The 19,080-nt window shown below is 41.7% G+C and overlaps 1 protein-coding gene and 1 long non-coding RNA gene across 9 annotated transcripts in view; one reads left to right on the forward strand and one right to left on the reverse strand.

Moving 5' to 3' along the window:
• Positions 1 to 10,925, reverse strand: part of adgrb3 (adhesion G protein-coupled receptor B3) — a 179,639-nt gene extending 168,714 nt beyond the window's left edge. For all 8 annotated transcript variants that reach the window (XM_070542386.1, XM_070542385.1, XM_070542383.1 and 5 more), the window contains exons 1-2: positions 10,164 to 10,925; positions 7,939 to 8,707 (exon numbers count right to left, since the gene is read on the reverse strand). In XM_070542386.1, coding sequence (XP_070398487.1) covers positions 7,939 to 8,692 — 754 coding nt within the window. In that variant the 5' untranslated portion in view covers positions 8,693 to 8,707; positions 10,164 to 10,925. The remainder of the gene's footprint in view (positions 1 to 7,938; positions 8,708 to 10,163) is intronic.
• A 132-nt stretch (positions 10,926 to 11,057) lies between these two features.
• LOC129166775 (uncharacterized) lies at positions 11,058 to 18,088 on the forward strand. The gene is made up of 3 exons (XR_008565678.2): positions 11,058 to 11,598; positions 11,696 to 11,787; positions 15,945 to 18,088. It is a non-coding gene; the product is annotated as an uncharacterized lncRNA (long non-coding RNA).
• Positions 18,089 to 19,080: the final 992 nt, after the last annotated feature.

The raw sequence follows: 19,080 nt of genomic DNA on the forward strand, positions 1-19,080 counted from the left end.
GGAAATGGTTTCATTAAAAACCAACAACTGATACCTAGAAGCATGAAACACGTAACAGTAGAGATGCTGACAGATGAAACGGCTGCTACTCTCACCTCTTTGCAACCTTTTCTACTTTCCCCACATTCTTCATGCTCGACAACCACGGCTTCCACACTTTCACTCAAAAACAACTCGCTGGTGGTTAATATGTGCTACTTTGAGTTCAGCATTTATTTAGTCCGAACGGCATCCTGAAAGCTAAACAGGCAGATCTGCCGCATTTCAACTATAATTTACGAGTAGTGGTGGGAGCTTGTGCAGTTTGGATGTACAGGCTCACAAATCTACCACTGTTTGGAATTCATTACAAGAAGGATGCATACAGGCGGGATAGGAGCGCTAATAAATCAGACATGCACACTTCCTCATTGCTTATGCAGGATTTTACAGGTTAAGTGCAGCAGTTTTTGGGACGTGAGGTGTTGTGGTCATCACATCCAAGGATTGGACGCATTACATAAGCCATTATTCTGATTACAAATCCTGCAGTAATATGACATTGTTACGGGCACCAACTGTTACTTACAATGTTTATTACAACTGTGTTTATTGTAGGCTGTAAATGAAAGAAAGGAGAGCTTGTCACCTCAGTGATGCTGCAGAAATGTTTAAAACAAACAATAATTTAGGAGGACTGAACCTGTTCATGGATCTTTACTTTGATAATCGTTCACTGCGCATGAATATAATATCTTGTTTATTTTCAGATGAAGATATTTTATATTTATATATTCACAAAAATTATTTGATGGGCTTTATGCAGGTTTCAAATTTCAGGGGAGCAAGGGGGAGCTTGGCTCCTCCAAAAGGGTAGCCCTCAACAGACACACCAAAATTGAAGATAACCTTTTTTAAGGTTATATCAACCTAAAAATACTTTTATGAATAATCCTTTAAATGTGCCATGTCTATTTTGAGTGAGATGATTAATTTATCATGGAACATTTACCTGCTCTAGGAAAAATCCTGTTATGATGAAAAAACTCCTCTTGTTCGGTATTAGAAGTTACAGGAATTAGCTTAAGGAATAATGGACTGGTTTGTGGTAAAGAAGGATTGAAATACTGAAAACAAATTGCAACCAAAGCCTTAACACCTCCGAATAAACACATTCAAACACAGACCTTTAACCAATGTAATCATTTTTTCCACCAGAACTAACAAACTTGTAGAATAAGCCCTCACACGCCTGCAGACTTCATTTCCTTTTCCACGGAATCACAGCCTTGTACATCCTGAAGTAATTTTGGGTGAGATGTTTGACCTCATTTTAACACTTTTCTGTACGTTTAACAATCCCAAGGGAACAGATTTAAAGCAGAGCAACTGATTCGAGCAAAAAAACGTAGTCATCATCTCCTTTTTTAATGGACCATTTTCACACCAACTGCTGAGGGTTCTTTGGGCTGTTTACTCATCTAGTTGGTTTCTTACTTTCTTATCCATTTCTAACCATTTTCAGAGGGAGCCTAAGCCTCCTCCCCTTCCGGTCGGCTCATGGGTTCCCGGAACAGAGAAAAAAATGAATGCGACACCATAAATGCTGTTTTCTAATCCGCTTTGCCATCCACACTGAATCACACACATGTTGTATTTCGATTTAAATAAAAAATAATTATGCTTTTTGACTGTCTGTCATGTAATTAGAGATTATTAGCTTGTAAAAATTCTAAATTAAAAGGACCACAAATCAGATGTCATCAGAATCTCTTTTCCCCAAACGTAGCTGTCACTTTCCATGTGACTACCGTTATGGTGGTTTTCTTCACGCTTAATGCTCCTTCTGTCGTCCTGGAAGAAGGATTCAAAGCGCGCTAAACTCACAACCATTTTTTCCCCTCAGTGTTCAATTGGTGAGATGAACATTTGTAGTCCTTCACGTCTTTTCAAGAAAACCTAAAATAGCTTTGCCACCTATTCAGAAAAAGCATTTTCTCTGCATCAAAATGGGTCTTTAAATCGAACAGACATCATATGTGAAATCCATGGCACATGTGGACCAGAGCTAGATGGGTGAGACTTACGCTCCCAGTGATTCCCAACCTGTTTTCCATGAGGACCCTTACTTGCGTCGAAGACAAGCAAGGACCCCCACGCCACCCCCAACCCAACTCCTAGTGCCATACACAAATTAAGTGATTAATCACAAACTTTATACATGCATACAGCTATAATTCATTCAGAGTTTTGTTTATACCTGTTTAGTAAAATTGTGGAGATCTCCTGCGATCTTGGGACACGGACCCCAGGTTGGGAACCACCGCCCTATACCCTCATTAAATGTAAAAAACAATAAAATAACATAAAATCTCAAATGCCAACAGCTGAACTCCAGAAAGCGGGACATCCTGAGATGCGAGGACTTGGGGATGAACAGGGACACGGGGTATTTGACACATCTACTGCAGCTAATGACAAGTTATGCATGTCTAAGACAAAACAGATTCTGTGCTGTTGATCTGAGCTCTCTTCTTCACCGAATTGGAACTAAAATGGCCTCCAAGTGTACTGAACAATGGAAGTGAGCATAATGCAGTGTGACTACTGAGTGACTTGACTGAGATCCAAAGTGAATAAAGGGCCTCACTGTGTGAGGCAGCGAGGCTAAGCTGCTGCAGTGCTCAGGACTTTGGCAGGTGACTCTGCATCATAACGCTTCACACACATTTCATTTGCCATGCAGCAACCCCTCTTGTCATTTTCTTCAGGCTGCCTCCATCTTCAAAGACTAATCGTAACATAAGCAACAACATGCGCTTCATTTGTTTTTGTGGTGTCTGATTAGTTTTTCCCTTCCCTTAATTCTAAATAAAGAATTGATCTGGTGTTTGAGCAGTTTCTAGCAAAGTGTGGAAACCGTTTTCTCTGAAGTCAATACAAAGAATTAGGGCTCAGTTCTGTGATGATGGTTATTTCTAACCTACTTATTGTACCAACAATGGATTGGGAAACCCACTTAAAGTCATAAAATATTCCTCCATAAACTCAGAGTTTCACTTCTTTTGTTGCATCATCATCCAATTTGAAACAAGTTATAAACCCTCAAATCCAGCGAGGAGCTTACTGTCACCTTCACATTCGTCCAAAATGATTCACTCTGAATATGGGAAATAGAAGGCAGAGGTGAGAGCAGATTTATTCTGGAGAATTTAGAGAAGAAAACTCATTTTGACATTTGAATTTTTATGGAGTTTGTAAAAAATAGTTTTGCAGTTCAGTCATTTTAGAAAGTAAACTTTAAAACTGTTCAAAATGTGGAAAATCGACTACAGAGGACAAGTAATATGATATAAATTCCAGGACGAGGTTAAGAACGGGGGAAGTACTGCCGCCTACAGGTCTGGCATGTCCTTAACAACGTATTTATCCGGGTATGTGTGGACAGAGTTTTTATTTTTAACGAGGTGGTGTGGATGCAAGTTTTTGGAGGGGCAAATATTAGTTTTTAAAAAACCCGGCTATGTGTGGACTAGGCCTTAGACTGCTTGAGTCTAATTGGGGTAAAAAATGTCAGATTCCTAGTAAATGAGAAGAAACCTGATTTTAAAAAGCTCAAATCTAAAAGGCCTACCCTCCAAACATCTGTTTGGTCTTAATTAGATTAATTCTTTTTAAAGGAGACATCGTGACTTTTCCCCAAGTTGAAATAGCTCTATGGTTTAGAAAAACAAAAACATGTTTATAGAGTTCTTGGCACAAAATTCCTCTCATAAAATTCAAATTCATCAAATTAATTAAGTCATTTTAATATAGTTTTGAAACTTTCCCGAATGAGCCATTTCAGGGCTCTGTCACTTTAAAATAAACAAGTGTTTGCTGGCCACAAGCAGCCCCACCCCGCTCAAGCTGCTATAAGCTGAGAAGCTCAGATATCCAGGAGGGGCTCGGAATAGAGCCGCTGCTCCTCCAACAGCGCAGCAGCGCCATGTGAGAGGTGGTTTTATTCTAAGTTTTGTTTTAGGCGCATAATTCCTACGACAAACACTAGCAGCAAAAGGATGGACGGGTTTTTTTCACGTTTGGAGAGTCTGTAGAGGCCGTAGAGAGCTGCATGGCAGCAAAAAGGTGATGCAAAAGGTTAATTTAGCATAATATGTCCCCTTAAAATTCATGTTAAGATACATCTTCCTTCTACTTCAACCTGCAATTTGTTCTTTGCATCAAAAATGGAGTCCCACAGGCTCAAGTCGAACCGAGCATTAATTGGATTAAATCAAAATGTATTTATAGAAGAGCATCGTCATTCACTTCAGAGCTGCAAAGATTTGTCAGCCCTTGATTTTGATCGTGAGAGACACGGGAAGAAACCCACACAAACCAAAAATACCAAGAAACAAAAAGATGGAGCGTTTCATCTGTGCCACTGTGCTTCCTCCCTTTACCAACATTTTATTCATGAAATGGGAATACGAGGCAAACAAATAAAAATAAAACAGGATAAATGAGCCACCGGAGTGGATTTCACTGTGTCAGGTGCTGCAAAAGCCACAAAACCAAGGATCAGGTTTCTGTCTTTTGTCTGAATAATCACCCTAACTAGTTAGGAGCTTTAACCCTTAAAATGTTATCCTCGGTCGATGTGGAACACAGTTGGGACATGGCGGCGGCACGGCTGGAGTATACAACCTCCAGCCCGGCTTTGCTTTGATGTGCTCAGAGGCCACGCTCTACCAGGAACTGAGAAGATCAAAGTCATGCAATTTTTATCAGATGGAGCTCTTGTCGACTGTTTGTAACGCCTTTCTCTTCAGCAGAAACACCCACTTTGTCACCACGATGCCACGGGAAGCACGGTGCTCTTTTAAACCCAGTGGTGATCTCCCCGTTATCCAGATGAAAACGGATTTAATAAAACCTCCCATCAACCTACTCTATAAATAGAAGCTCGTGGAAAATCTTCTGAGAGGAGAAAAAAATAAGCTGTGCTCTTAAGCTGTTATTAACATGCTGATGGGGGGGGGGGGGGTGTAAAATAATGTGAAATGTTATTTTAGAGCCGATATTTTCAGTGAAAGTCAGTTGATTTTCTGATTTGAAGCTAAAACTCAACAAATGACAGAATCTGACAAACAGAATTAAACTTGCTCCGATTGCATACACTGTAAGAAAGGAAATGTTGAATTAACTCGACCAAATGATGTCAACCTGTTCCACCAAACCGAGTATTAAATGTAAAGAGTAATAAATATTTACCTTTGTCACAATGATGTATACCGCTGTTTAAATTTAAGTGACTAGGTTTAAATGATAAATGACCCACACGTGTATAGCGCCTTTCAGAGTCAGAGGACTCCAGAGCGCTTTACACTACAGCGCATCATTCATCCACTCACACACACACATTCACACACTGATGGCGATGAGCTGCAGCTGCCGAGCACCGACCGCCAGTCCCTCCAACCACAGCCAGCAGGCAGCGTGGGTTAAGCGTCTTGCCCAAGGACACAACAGCAGAAGTCTCTGTCCGGAGCCGGGATCGAACCTGCAACCTTCCGATTACTGGACAACCCGCTCAACCACTTGAGTGTCTGATGCCTCGAAATGTTGGAACCAGCTGACATAACTTAGTTAAGTAAATTTAGTGATGTGATCAAATGAAGTAGAAGTACTTTGTTGCTTTATAGTTTTCTGTATCAGTACTTTATGTAAGGAATTTTCTGGAGGGTTTTATACTTTTACTCTAAGTATCTGTACTCTACCGCATTTTCTGAAAAGCTGTTTTGTCGCCTCCACCAAAGTCTGACAGCAACACTTCTACACAAACGAGGCATATTTAAATGCTAGATAAATACTTTTACTTTTTAAAGCTACAATAGCAAATTTGAAAAACAAATTAGCCTAAGATATTGTATGCCTCTTAACAATGCTCTAATATAGCAGAATAAAAAGAATTAAAAAAAGGGCAAAAAGTTAATAAAGTGGTTCTCTTGCCTCCACCAATAACACGTTTCAGACCAAAAGCAACCATTTGACCATCCGGTTGTCAAGCTCGCCGAACCGCCGCACTTGCCTGGGTCCTTCATTTGTTACACACTCGCATATGTAGCGACAGAACAACACTGGTGTGACAGGTTCTCCGCTCAATAATATCAGAGGAAGAGAAACAGCCGGCTGCTACCGCTTCAGGACAAACTACTAGAGTCCCAAAAAGAAAAGCACCATGGAAGTCATGGACAACATGAGACGCTTGGACCTAGGAAACGCCGACCGGTGTTCAGCACTATCTCGTTTCATCCGGCATTGCGGGCTTCCGGTTCCACCAGAAACGTCTCAGGAAAGATACCCAAGCAGAGGGGTGTGTGTTCCAAGACTGTGTTAGCATTGAAAACCTAGCTTGTTTGCAAATGTGTTAATTAATTAAAAAAATGCATACTTTAACTCTTTTACTCAAGTCAACTTCTTGGATACTTCCACTTATACATTCTTTTTATTTTTGCACCCCTTCATCTGTACTTTTACTAAAGTAAAAAAAAACAAGTATTTCCTCCACCACTAAGTAAAATCAGCATCCCGTTTCTTAGAGTGTATGTACGTTGCATAACATAGACATTTGCATCAGATGTATGCGTTTTTGCCTGAGGCGCTCTAGTGGAGGGGATCTAGTGGAGGGGAATAGTATTCATCATGCATCATCAGCCAACGTGATGCATCATGCAGAAATTAGAGCAACTATTAACAATAATACCACAAGCCTAAAAATTTGGATGTAGGTGGATTTCAATTAGAAAACTCCCACGTGTTACCCATAATGCTTTTTGGTGCTTTTATAGTAATGGTAACATTAGCATAATTGTCTCCAGCCGACGTATTCCAGACAAACCCTAAAGGTTGATTATCTTTGATTCGGTGATGGATTGTAAAGGCTCTTCACCTCCCTGAGGTAAAACTATTGATTAGTTTGTTCTGCTGTCTTTTAAAATAAAACCAGTTTTGCCCCTAAGAGACATTAGGAATAAAATACACAAATAAACGTGTATTAACTAGATTGTGTACCTCTGCAGGACAAACGTAAAGACTACTGATCCGCATCCTGACAGTCTGATGCTGTTTAATGTTTATTCTGCTGTCTATGTGTGAGGATGCATGTGTGTGTGTGCGTTCATGTGCATGTGTGAAATTCAACAGTAAACAGGTCCCTTGATTGTGACATTTTCTCCAGTATGGCTCTCGCTTCACGTTACAGGTGCTGATTTCCAACAAACAGGTTAAATAACAGACGTTGCATTGCTCTATGGCAACACTAAACATTAATCCCTCGTGATAAATCATTCTCAGAGTAATATTGGTTCAATATTCAGTAATAATTTGTTGCATTATTTTTTCATTTTGTAAGTGAGCCAATTGGACGTTGCTGCATCAATAGTCCCAATCATTTTTGAGGTGTTTGTGGCGTTTAAAAGCGATTAAACGTTAAAGGAACGTGTTCGTCGCAATTAGTTAATCTCTGTAGATGACCGTGGCATAAATGTATAAACAAACTGAAAAAAAAAAAACTTTAGATTTGCAGCCATTTTAGCTTTTTGCTGATGTTAATCAAAAACAGCCATTTTAAATTCCCAGCAACGATGGAGCATTTTTTCTAATTTTGTCCAGCCAAATGAAAGCTCCTCCTTTGAGGTGGCTTGCTTTGTGCTGGTGTGGTCTTTACTACACCCAACTCCCCTGGCAGCTTTGTTCCTGAAGTTGACACGTTTCTGAGCCAACTGCAGTCCACATATCTATGTGTGCTCTTTGTTTCATGGGCCATCACACTTCAAACATGCATTTAGGGCAGAGGAAGGAGTGACAGACGTGCACATTTCATTGACACGTTTGCTACCTTATCTATGCAGACAGTAGAATGCATTAAACCTACAGTTTCAGCAGAAAGAACGAGGAAAATGACAGGATACTCACCTTCTTTGGGAGGCCGTTTCACTTCTGCACTCAGATTGCAGATTTGTCCAGCTTGCAGCTGAGGTGACAAGCAACCCTCCGTTTGTGGATTCAACGGTAAAACCACGTTATTGAGCAAGAGCACGCTATCTGATTCCCCGTCGCCTAAATGTTGAGGACATGTGCATTTGCTGTACACAATCCCGCATGTCTCCACCGTCCCTTTCTCTAGTTTCAGGCAGTTTTCCAGCCACGTGCAAAGCACCTGACACCCAAACTGGCTAGGGCTCGCCTTATTGAACACCAAGAAATCCACGATAGACTTCTCCTCCTCATCCAGCTTCTGCGGCGACAATCCGTTGTAATCATAAGGGAAAACTCTCCTCAGCTGAACAAAATTCTTGTCGTACAGCAAAAAGATGTAATTATTCTTTGAGTCACACAGGTACACTATTGACTCGTTCACTTTTAGCAACTCGTTGATCTTCTCGTGCGAGTAGTGATCAAACTGATAAGCAAGCAAAGAGTATTCAGAGCAGCTCAAGTCTCGCTTGTATAGCTTAAGGTAGATGCTGTATTTGGTAGGGTCTGGGTTCTCCAGCGTCCACGTGCAGTTCGTGTAGTTCTTGGGAAACATTTCAGTCACCGAGTATGATCCATAAATGACCCCCTTGACCAGAGTGGAACACCAATAATCTTGGGCACCAGTTAATCCAAACATAACCAGAAGATAGGTGGAAAATATATAAATCAACAGGTTTCGAACAGCCTTCATCCTATGTCATTTGGCCTGCAGGGAGAGATGAAGAAGATCATGGAAAAGTGTGTTAAAGAAGAGCACAGGACAAAAAAGATGATAGATGATTTCTGTCTAGCGTGGCATGCATCACATAGTTCTATAGCAGAAGGGGGGACACCTTAACCTCAGCAACATGTCTTTTGCAGTCCCATCTTGCCTCCATTTTCACTGTAATTTGGGCAAACATTGCCACCTTGTGGCTACTTCAGCCCTGATATATGTGTGTATAAATATATTTATTTTATTGAGGGGAGGTGGGCGCAATAATGTGAGTCATTTAGACATTATTAATTGGGTCATATTTGGGCTGGCACACCCCCTGGAGGTATTCAAATGTAGCTGTTTAGAATATATGACATTAAAAGGGAGACGAGCGGGGGTTTGATGCGTGAGGGTCGCTGCGGTGATGTGCGACACATCGGTTTTACGCTGCAACCGGGACCTTTTTCAAATCAAGCTGTATTCCCTTAATTCGGTCTAGGACGGGTAGACAACATGAGAGAGGCGGATTTGCACGCACAACAAAATAAAAAAAAAGTCTTGCGTTTTTGTGCTTGCTCATCTCTCGGTGCGCACTTTCGATCCAACGCGCCATTCTGCGCGTCTCTCAAATCCAAGGATGGACATATTGTATAATGTAATTTGATAAAGAGCTCGTGTTTGAGTGGCGGCTTGTTATGGATGTGTGCGCGTGCGTGGCTGCGCTCGCGCACGAGAGGGAGATGGAGAGAATGCAACGCGATGTCCTGATTGCTTTAATCCTACAGGCAATGCAGCTGTGAGCAGTGTCACAGCAGAATGTGCACGCGTGTGCGCGCGTCTAGATCCGTGTGCGTGCGTTTGTGTGTGTGTAGGCGTCTAAACCCCAAAGTAGGCAATGGATAGCAGCTTTTTTTTTGCACAATAAACACCCTTTGCCTGTAACTTTTTGTTTCTGGAGGATGAACTGAATGATCAGCTGTCCGTCAGACCTCACTGGGATAATGTGTGTCATGTAAGGATTTATGGAAGCAGAGCAGAGTTGGATCAGCTCTGGCTGAGATATGATCCCGGAAGATTCATGACCAAAAAGAAAAAAGAAGTCGGTCGTGAGAGGAGCCTGATGTTTCACCACCGAACGCTATTTCATCAGGAGAGAAAATCTGAATATTGAGGCACGTATGGGGCTCCATTTAATGCCGCGTCAGTTCGACGCTTGGCACTTTAAAGTGATTTTTGCCTCTTAAGAGGGAGATCAGCTCTTAAAAATCATCTGTTAAGCACCCCAGACTAATGCGAACGGATAGACGCGCAAAAGCCATCGTGTTGAGCAGACAGGGGCGCAAATTTCACACAGGGAGGCTAAACTTTCACTGAGACATAATAAATAAATAAATAAATAAATAAATAAATAAATGACAGCCTCACGCATCAATAATAAATCAGAAAATGTGAATTAGTGTCTTACCTTACACTGCGGACGCTATGGCTATTTTCCCAACATTGACCACATCCTTCATAAATAAATTCTGCAGCCCTTCAGTGAATCGATACTCCCCATTCCCGACAAAAGGAGAAGTCCGGCGCAACAAGATGGTTCAAATAAAAATGCGTTACACTCCGGTCAGCCCGCTCGCATCCTCCCCGTCCAGCTTCCTCTTCTTCTGGGTTTTTCCCATCAAAACCGAGCGCAACCGCACACACATACACACACGCACACGACAGCCACCGAGCAAGAAAGGGAAAGAGAAAATGCCAAGAGAGAGGGAGAGAGAGAGAGGGAGAGGAAGAGAGAGAGAGGAAGAAAATTCTTGGAGTGATGAAGAAGGAGCAATTCTCACAGAATGACCATAAATGAAATCCGCGCACTCCACGTCTCTATTCCCAGTGATTTCTCCGGCAAGTCGCGTTTCTCCTCTCGTCAGGCAGGAGGAGGGGAGCGAAGCGAGCCCAAAAAATAAAGAAAATAAAAGATCCTTTAGTGGGTGGATGTGGTGTAGGGGGGCTTGGGAGTTACAACACAGAGAGGAGCAGACGCGCTTTGCTTGGTGCTTGCAGAGCTCCAGGAGCAGGCTGGCTGCAAAATCACGTCACACTCAGCCGCTAAGATAAAGCACGTACGCACGCTTCTTACTGCCGCTGCGTCTGGCACCACCACCACTTTCTTTCCTCGCCATCCTCCTCCCCCTTTCTCCTTTTTTTCATCCCATTACAGCCTTCTCTTAATTCGAGTCAAAAGGGTCCCCCCTGTTGAACTGGACCCTCCTCACTTGTGTTCAGACCACGCTGCGCTTCGCTGCTGCAGCAAGCAGGAATATTCCATGGAATTTTTTATTTTTAAATATTTTGCATATTTTTGGGAAGGGGGGAGTGCATGGGCACAATGTATGACCAGTGGGACAGTGTGTTTGGGGTTTTCTTCGCCTCTTTTAAGGAGACTGTTTGGGTGTTTTTGGCTGTTTTTTTACGCCTCTGGAATAACATTCTGGGACAACTTGTGTTTGGGGAAAGTTGCTCCGAGTTGTCTGGTTTTGTTCCTTTTACAGGTGCGAACCAGCAGTTTTTCATTCACAGTGTGCGCATGCACGCGTGTGTGTGTGTGTGTGTGTGTGTGTGTGTGTGTGTGTGTGTGTGTGTGTGTGTGTGTGTGTGTGTGTTAGTTTTATTCAGAAATAAATGTGGTTTCGACCCCCTTTTCAAATGTGTTGCCCAGATATTCTGAGAGGCATTTATTCAACAATCAACAGTCAATTAAATCCAGTGTAAGCTCTGGGCTCTTAACAGTTTACTGACAAGCTCTGCTGAAGCCTCCTTTGCCTACTGGCTGAATTCACGTGACGACTGTGACCATAATGGACATGGGGAAGGAGTCCGCATCAGATAGCCTTTCCATCCTCCTATGGGTGGGTGTTCTACCACCAAAAACAGCTTTGATCTACAAGCTTTACATGAATGAAACCAAAAATAATTTTGTGGATGTTGTTGTGCTAAATGTTGCAGTTCTACTGGAGGGTACTGTCACGATGGGGAGCCAAGAGGAGGTTAGGACCCAAAGATGCAGAAAACCAGATGACGCTTAGTGGAGCAATAAAGTAAAAATCCTTTTATTTATAAGAAGTCCAAAAAGGCAGGGAGCTAAAACACTCAAAATCAAAGTCCCAAAATACAAAACCTAGAATCCCAAAACGAAGATCCAAATCTGGGGGGGGGGGGGGGGGGAGACAGACAAAAGTGACAACAGACAATGACCCAACAACAGCCAGAGACGCAGACAGGGTTATATACACTGGGGCACGATGGGAAACAGATAGGCTGCAGGTGTGTGGGGAGAGAAACCAAGTGAAAGCAATTAACTAATCAGGGAGGAAACTAACTCCCAAATTCCACTACCTCCTCTCCGCTCCGCCCCCGCCTTCCGCAGCCGCTCGCTTCCGAACTCAATTTTTACTGGTACCCGCTCTACAACGGCTCCGCTCCGGTGCGGACACCTGAGGTGGGCAAACAAGCATGCGCGGGATTTTCAAGATTTTGAGATACAGTCCGAGCAATAAACGCGGAAGTTAGATCCAAACACCTGTTGTGTGGGAGAAGCATCGAAATGAACTGTTTAATCTGCCCATCATTTGTGTTGAGAGATCAGCAGTGTTTGGATCAACAAAGTGTGACTACTTTGATAGTAGAAACTGTATTTATGGCTTATTTTTGTGCATTTAAAGTTCAGCCGCCATTGATAGTTGTTAAACCTGTGCATATGAAACAAAAAACGCATTTTGTTTGTCGATTTATTGTGAAATAACGGAAGCTGTGCTTGCCCCCTTTCCTGTTGGGCGTTTGTGATTCCTGTCCATTGACTGCAGAGGTGCTCCGGCGTCCGGCAAAAATAGGATCGATTCTATTTTTGCCGGACGCCGGAACAGAGGGCGGCGCACTGCAGTAGTGGAATAACTCTGATTGACTACAACGGGACCGATTTTGCTGCGGAGTTCGTGCCGGAGCGGAGTGGAGGTAGTGGAATTTGGGGGTAACATGACCTAAGAGAAAAAAAACTAAAGACAAGAAAAGCCAGCAAAAATAACTAATATTCTAAGGGGGAGGGAAACTACAAAAACCTGTGGGGAAACATACTAAAGAGACTAATCAAATGAAAAGCTGAACCTATAAAAACTGCAGAAGGGTGACTGGGGGAGACCAAAGGAACACAGGACCTGGGAGGGATAATCTGGAGGGCTGAAGACCAGGGGACACATGAGGAACACAAAGAGACACATACGGGGATTCTTAGAGGGGGGTGGAGCACACAAGGAGACACATGAGGGAGACGCAGACGCAGATGCAGACCATGACAGGTACCTGCTTCAATCGTGATGCTACACTGCAAAAACTAATTTTCAAGAAATTAAAGACCCTTTTCTTTTTAGACATTTTATCTTGATTTTGGTCTAAAAAAAGTTCTTATCTGCAAAGTACTTGAAATAAGGTAAATATTGTTCATTTGGTCCAAATTGTTAAAGAAAACCAGCCAATGGGGTGAGTAAAAGTTGCTTGGCTAATTCTTTAAGAGCAGATTCACTGAGAAACCAATTTTTACTTAATATTTTTGAACATGATTTGTCAATCTGAGTTTAATTTGCAGGCTAGATATGAAATTAGTCTTCTACCCCTATCTCTTGCATTAGGTTCTGATAAAAAGATCTGAAAGATCATGATGTGTTGTTCTATCGTCTTCAACGTTATGTTGGGATTTCAGGCCTAGCCTTGGAGTGGTTGAGATCATATCTAGCCAATAGGATATGCGTAAGAATGGGCGGCTTTATTCAGAATATTCTCAGCTACCATGAGGGTGTCCCACAGGGCTCCATATTAGGGCCTTTGCTGTTCTCAGTATAAATTTTGCCACTAACGGATATCTTTCGTAAATTTGGCATCAACTATCACCTTTACCATGTTTGCCCCATGACAAGTCAGGTGATCTCTCCATCAACAACATTTTGGAGTGTTTGGCAGAGGTCAAGACATGTATGTTTGGAAACTTCCTGTGCCTCAATGAGCAGAAGACTGAGGCAGCATTGTTTGGACCAAGTGACTAGGGATACCTTCACAATTGCCGGTGTTCAATGGTCAGCTGAGTGCATCAGCAACTAATCTTAATGTGAAGCTAGATAGTGCCCTCTGCTTTGCTGCCCACATTAACAGAGTGGTTTCATCCGTCTTTAATCATCTACGTCGCCGGTCTAAGGTGAAACCATTCCTGTCGAGACATGACCCAGAGACTGTGGTCCATGCCTTTGTCACAGTACACCTGGACTACTTTAACTCGGTCTTATTCGGTGTGAGCCAGGGTACTCTAGCCAGGTGGCAGCTAGTGCAAAATTCTGCAGCCAGATTTTTACAAAGTAAGCAAAAATACGACCATATCACCCCCAATCCTGGCTGCCTGTTGTCATTAGAATTAATTTTATCATCCTTTTACTGTTTTTTAAAACACTGCATGGACTGACACCACCTTCCTGGTAACATTACTTCGGCCTTACGTCCCAGCTTGGAATCTCTGCTTGCTGCTCTTTGTTCCAAGGTCACACTTGAAGACACGAGGAGATAGGGCTTTCACGGTAGCGAGCCCTAAGCTCTGGAATGAGCTTCCCCATTTTATAAGGACTTCTACCTCTCTGACTGTTTTTAACCCTTTGATGCATAATGGTCACTACAGTGGACAGGTATTCAAAATTAGAATTTATTTATTTTCGCTATTAAGCACAGCTGTTGAAGACTTTATTGCATTTGAGCCCCTCCATTTGGACTTCATTAACTCAAGCCAACATATTTCATGTTCAGAATGCACGCTGTCCACTGAGGTGGACATGTAATAAACTATTAGTAAATTATAAAAATTTACTAAAAATATTTGTTGAAATTTGTTTCATTCACACCTAAAGATGAATGAAAAAAAAAATGTTACAAAAATCTTGGTTGAAGATTTCATAATTCATGCATCAGAGGGTTAAAACAAGGCTGAAAACCTAATTTTATGACTCGGCATTTACCTCTCAGTAGTTATTGTTCTTATGTCACTGGTTTTATTGAATTCTTGTGTTTTTCTTCTTGTTTTTATTTGTTTTATATGTTTGTGTTATGGTTTTATTGTTTCTGTGAAGTGCCTTGGTGGCATACCTTATGTCTGTAAGGCGCTATACAAATAAAGTTGAGTTGAGAAAATAGATGGAAATGCCGCTCGGGTCAGAAAGTCCTGACAGATCTACGTCACACTGTCCACATTCATGTACACACCCATCTTGTGTCACGATGGGGAAGGCTGTTGTTGGTTTAGCGTCCAGGAAACATCAGAGAACTAGTAGAAGCTAACTGTTAGCATCAGTAACTGTACCACACGGCAAAACTCCTTCAGGCTTGTGTTATTTGTGGAGATAAAACATCAACGTTGCAAAGCAGTCAGTCGTGTTGCTTTAGCGAATCAGAGGTGAGATGTCCAGATATCAGGAAATAAGACACCAAATCCTTTAGTCTGAAGCTACTTTCTCCTCGAGCGGATGTCTATGTCCTCAAACAGGTGCACCAGAGCTTTTGTTTCCCAGCAAATGACTTGCGAGTGATTCATTTTTACTAGACCACTGCAAATGTATCAAAAGCAAATTTCACCTTTAGAACTAGCAAAATAATTAGTTACATTCATGTGATAGAATTATTTTGCTTACCCCATTGGTGATGTGTTTTTTATACTCAAAATAAGAAAATTTGACTCATATTTAAGAATATTTACATCATTTTAAGTGGTGCTGTTTTTAGCAGTTAAGAATATTTCTTCTTTTTACACTAAATCTAAAATAAAATGTTTAAAAGCAAGGCTTGTCTTACTTTCTTGAAAATAAATTTTTTGCAGTGTATGGACAGTTAACTCCCATTAGCTTGTTTTTTTTAAAGGCCTTGACTAAAATGCTTCCATCTGATGCCAACCGAGGAGCCTTTTTGCTGGTTTGTTTCCAAGAAGCTTCAATCTGAGGACTATTTGTGCCAGCTTTGCCAAAGAATGCTTCACAACTACTTAGTACCAGCCACAGCATGGTGACCGTTTAAAAAAAAAAACTTGTTTATATCCTCCCAAATCCTGTTGCATGGACTGTTTACAACATTATTAATCCGTTGCCAAATTTATAAAGGATTGCAGTCATTCAGCACAGTTGGTTTCCGTGTCCTGTGGCAGGCAGCTTTTTAATTCCAGCCCTTTCCCGTGCAGCCAGTGGAACATCAGGAGTGACCTCGAGCCAGCCTACTCCACAGCCTTAATAAAGACTTTGGCATTCAAGGTTTTTTTTGGCTTCACAAGCTGAGAGGTGAAAGAAATTCATGCAAAGCCTTATTGAACAATGAAAACACAATAAGTAACTTTCTGCTGACTTGTGGGGAGGCCAGTTGCCAAGCTTCAGGAACGCTGCCATCAATCTCCTCCGCAAGGATGTTTTTTGGGTCCAAATGGCACCCAGCGCGAGGAGTCGTCTCACATCTAGGAGAGAAGATGAAATTCATCAGGATGTGTGGCTAAATGAGAGCCAGGCAGAGGTGAGTGAGGAATAATACTAAGGAGGTCAGATGGTGAAACGATGTGGTTTAAAACTCAGCTTAAATGTTCAGTTAGCAAAAAAGATGGATTAATTATTTTCTGTCATTGCTTCTGACCCACATGGAACCAGACTGAACTTTGCAAACTCCTGAGCTGAATGTGCTTTTTGATGCAGATCTGTTAATGTAGCTGCTTCTCTCTCTAATGGATTTTTTATTTTGATATTGTTTCTCTGCAAAATATGAATGAATTATTTGTTTGTGTAAAGACATTTAGCCTTTTTTGTGCTTTAAATGCACATCTGAGCTTTAACATTGACCCGACTAAACTGTCCCAAAAGTGAAAAAACTTGGTCATTTGAATTCTTCTGCTTGAAGATTAAATGTTCAATATGAATTAACGGACAACAAAACAAGTGATCTGTTCTATTAGCTGGTAAATGGATCTTCAATTGCCTGACTAGCTGGGACTGAGACTACACTGGATATGACTAAACATCAACAGTTTTACAAGGATTTAAAAAAAAAGCTCCCATTGGGCTCACTAACCGCATTCTCAGAAGATCAGTTTATCCCGTCTGGAATCTCCGAAGCATTTGTGATATTTCTCATCAGGTGCAAAATCTATCATATTATTCTGTCAACTGAAGAATCAGTTTGGATGCATACAGCCTGAATTATTCATGCCCCTGAATAAAGAATAGCCCTATTATCACATGCCCCTGTTTGTGTGACAGAGCCTGCACTCAAGCGCGCACGTGTGTGTGTGTGTGTGTGTGTGTGTGCGTGCGTGCGTGCGTGCGTGCGTGTGTGTGTGCGTGCGTGCGTGCGTGTGCGTGTGTGTGTGTGTGAGAGAGAGAGAGAGAGAAATAGTGTAGTAAGTGTAGTATAATGGCTGCATTCCTGTCTGCAACAAGACCCAAAGTGATAAATGTCATTTAATTGCTGTAAACTAGCCGTTATCCATAACCTATCATGACTGCTTAAAGAAAAAAAAAGTCTTTTTTGTGTGTTTTTCAACCCAAATTGGTCAAACTCTCTAGCCTGGCCAGCCAGACTCCTCCTCTGTTTAATTCTGCACAGAGAAAGGGTCTGGGAACTCTCCTATTCAAATAACCCCACCCCGTGAGAATTCTAACCTAGCCAATCAGCGCTGAGTAGCGTACGTCACACACACCATAATGCCAAGTTTGTCGAACATGGCGACTGAAGCGGAGTTCGCTGCGGCTCTTCTACAACTTCTACAACAAGTAGAAGCACTAAAAGCATTTCTTCTAAAGAAAGATGTTTGCACTGTCGCCAGACTCCATTATTGACTACAGCTAAAAAACCACAGCGCCGGGGACGTTACACACAGCAACGTCAGTTTCTCATAAACAACAAACACAGCAGCGGAGTTCGCTGCGGCTCTTTCCTCTGTTCTAAATGACTCGAATGTCTTTAAAACCACAAGTAGAAGCACTAAAAGCCTTTCTTCTAAAAACAATAAAAGATGTTTGCGCCATTGCCGGACGCTATTTTTTTTTTACTACAGCTAGAAAACTACAGCATCGTGCGGTACAGTCGGCATTTCCATCTTTTTCCTGATTGGTTACTTTTGAGCTGCCTAGTCCCGCCCCCTCATGTGCCTCTCTGCCTGTGAGTTCCCAGACTCCTTCTCTGTGCAGATTTAAACAGAGGACGAGTCTGGCAGGCCAGGCTACAAAATCTCTGGAAACCAGTAAATTGTACCCAGAATTTTATTCACTATTTGATGCATGATCCGGTTAATAAACATCACCACATGCTGGTGAACTATGAACCCATCCGTCACCCATCCCCCCCCCCCCCCCCCAACACCCGCTTTCTTTCTCAGTCCAAAAAATCTGTTAAAACTACTCTTAAATTAGCAAAACAAAAACATTTTTCACAACCAAAGATTTATTCAACAATCCTTAGTTTTGAACAACGTCTCAAAGTTTTGATTAACATTTACAGATTTAGACAAAAAAATGACTGCAGTAAAAGTATAATTAGGCCCTGAAAATGTATTACAAAATGAACATGTAATGTAAAAATTAGATGGAAAACAAAGACCAAACTCAACATGAAGGTGTGTGTGTGTGTGTGTGTGTGTGTGTGCGCGTGTGTGTGTGTGTGTGTTCACGCTCATGAACATGAGTGGCATGTGACACAGAGGTCAGAGTGGGCCTTGCAAACATAGGCATCACATTTGTAGCCTCTGAGGCTTGTGTTGTTGTCTCTACGGGCACGAAGCTCCCCAAACACATGCTTCCCCTCTATACATTATTAATACATATTACTTTATAATTTCATAGAATATAACAAAGAAAAGTGGAGTAAAAAACACAAAGAAACATCAGCAACTTTTACTTGGGTTTTGTAATTACAAGCAATGGTAAGGTGAGTAAAAATTACAAACTGTATGTAAGTATGGCTTGTAACATTTACTTAGGTCTTTTTCATAAAAAATACTTGGTTCTAGAAAGTATATATTACTTAAAAATAGCCTGAGTAAAATTTACAAGCATTTTATGTGTGTAAATACTGTCCTTACTTTTTTTAAGTAAATGCCACTCCAATTTTATTTCAGTGTAGGTTTCTCATTTCCAGTGTAATTCCCTCAATGGACTCTGGTAAACAGAGTTGGAAGCTGGACTTAATGTCATCCACGCAAAATGTTGCATCGACCCTGGCTTCATCTTTATGATGTTTTCCACTCTTGCTCTGCTTCCTTTGTCCTGGGTGGAGGAAGACCAGAGCTTTGACTGGAAAGTCTTCTCAGGTGACTGTTCTTCTCCATCTGTTGACTG

The sequence above is a fragment of the Nothobranchius furzeri genome, chromosome 12, assembly GCF_043380555.1.
Source record: "Nothobranchius furzeri strain GRZ-AD chromosome 12, NfurGRZ-RIMD1, whole genome shotgun sequence".
NCBI lineage: Eukaryota > Metazoa > Chordata > Actinopteri > Cyprinodontiformes > Nothobranchiidae > Nothobranchius > Nothobranchius furzeri.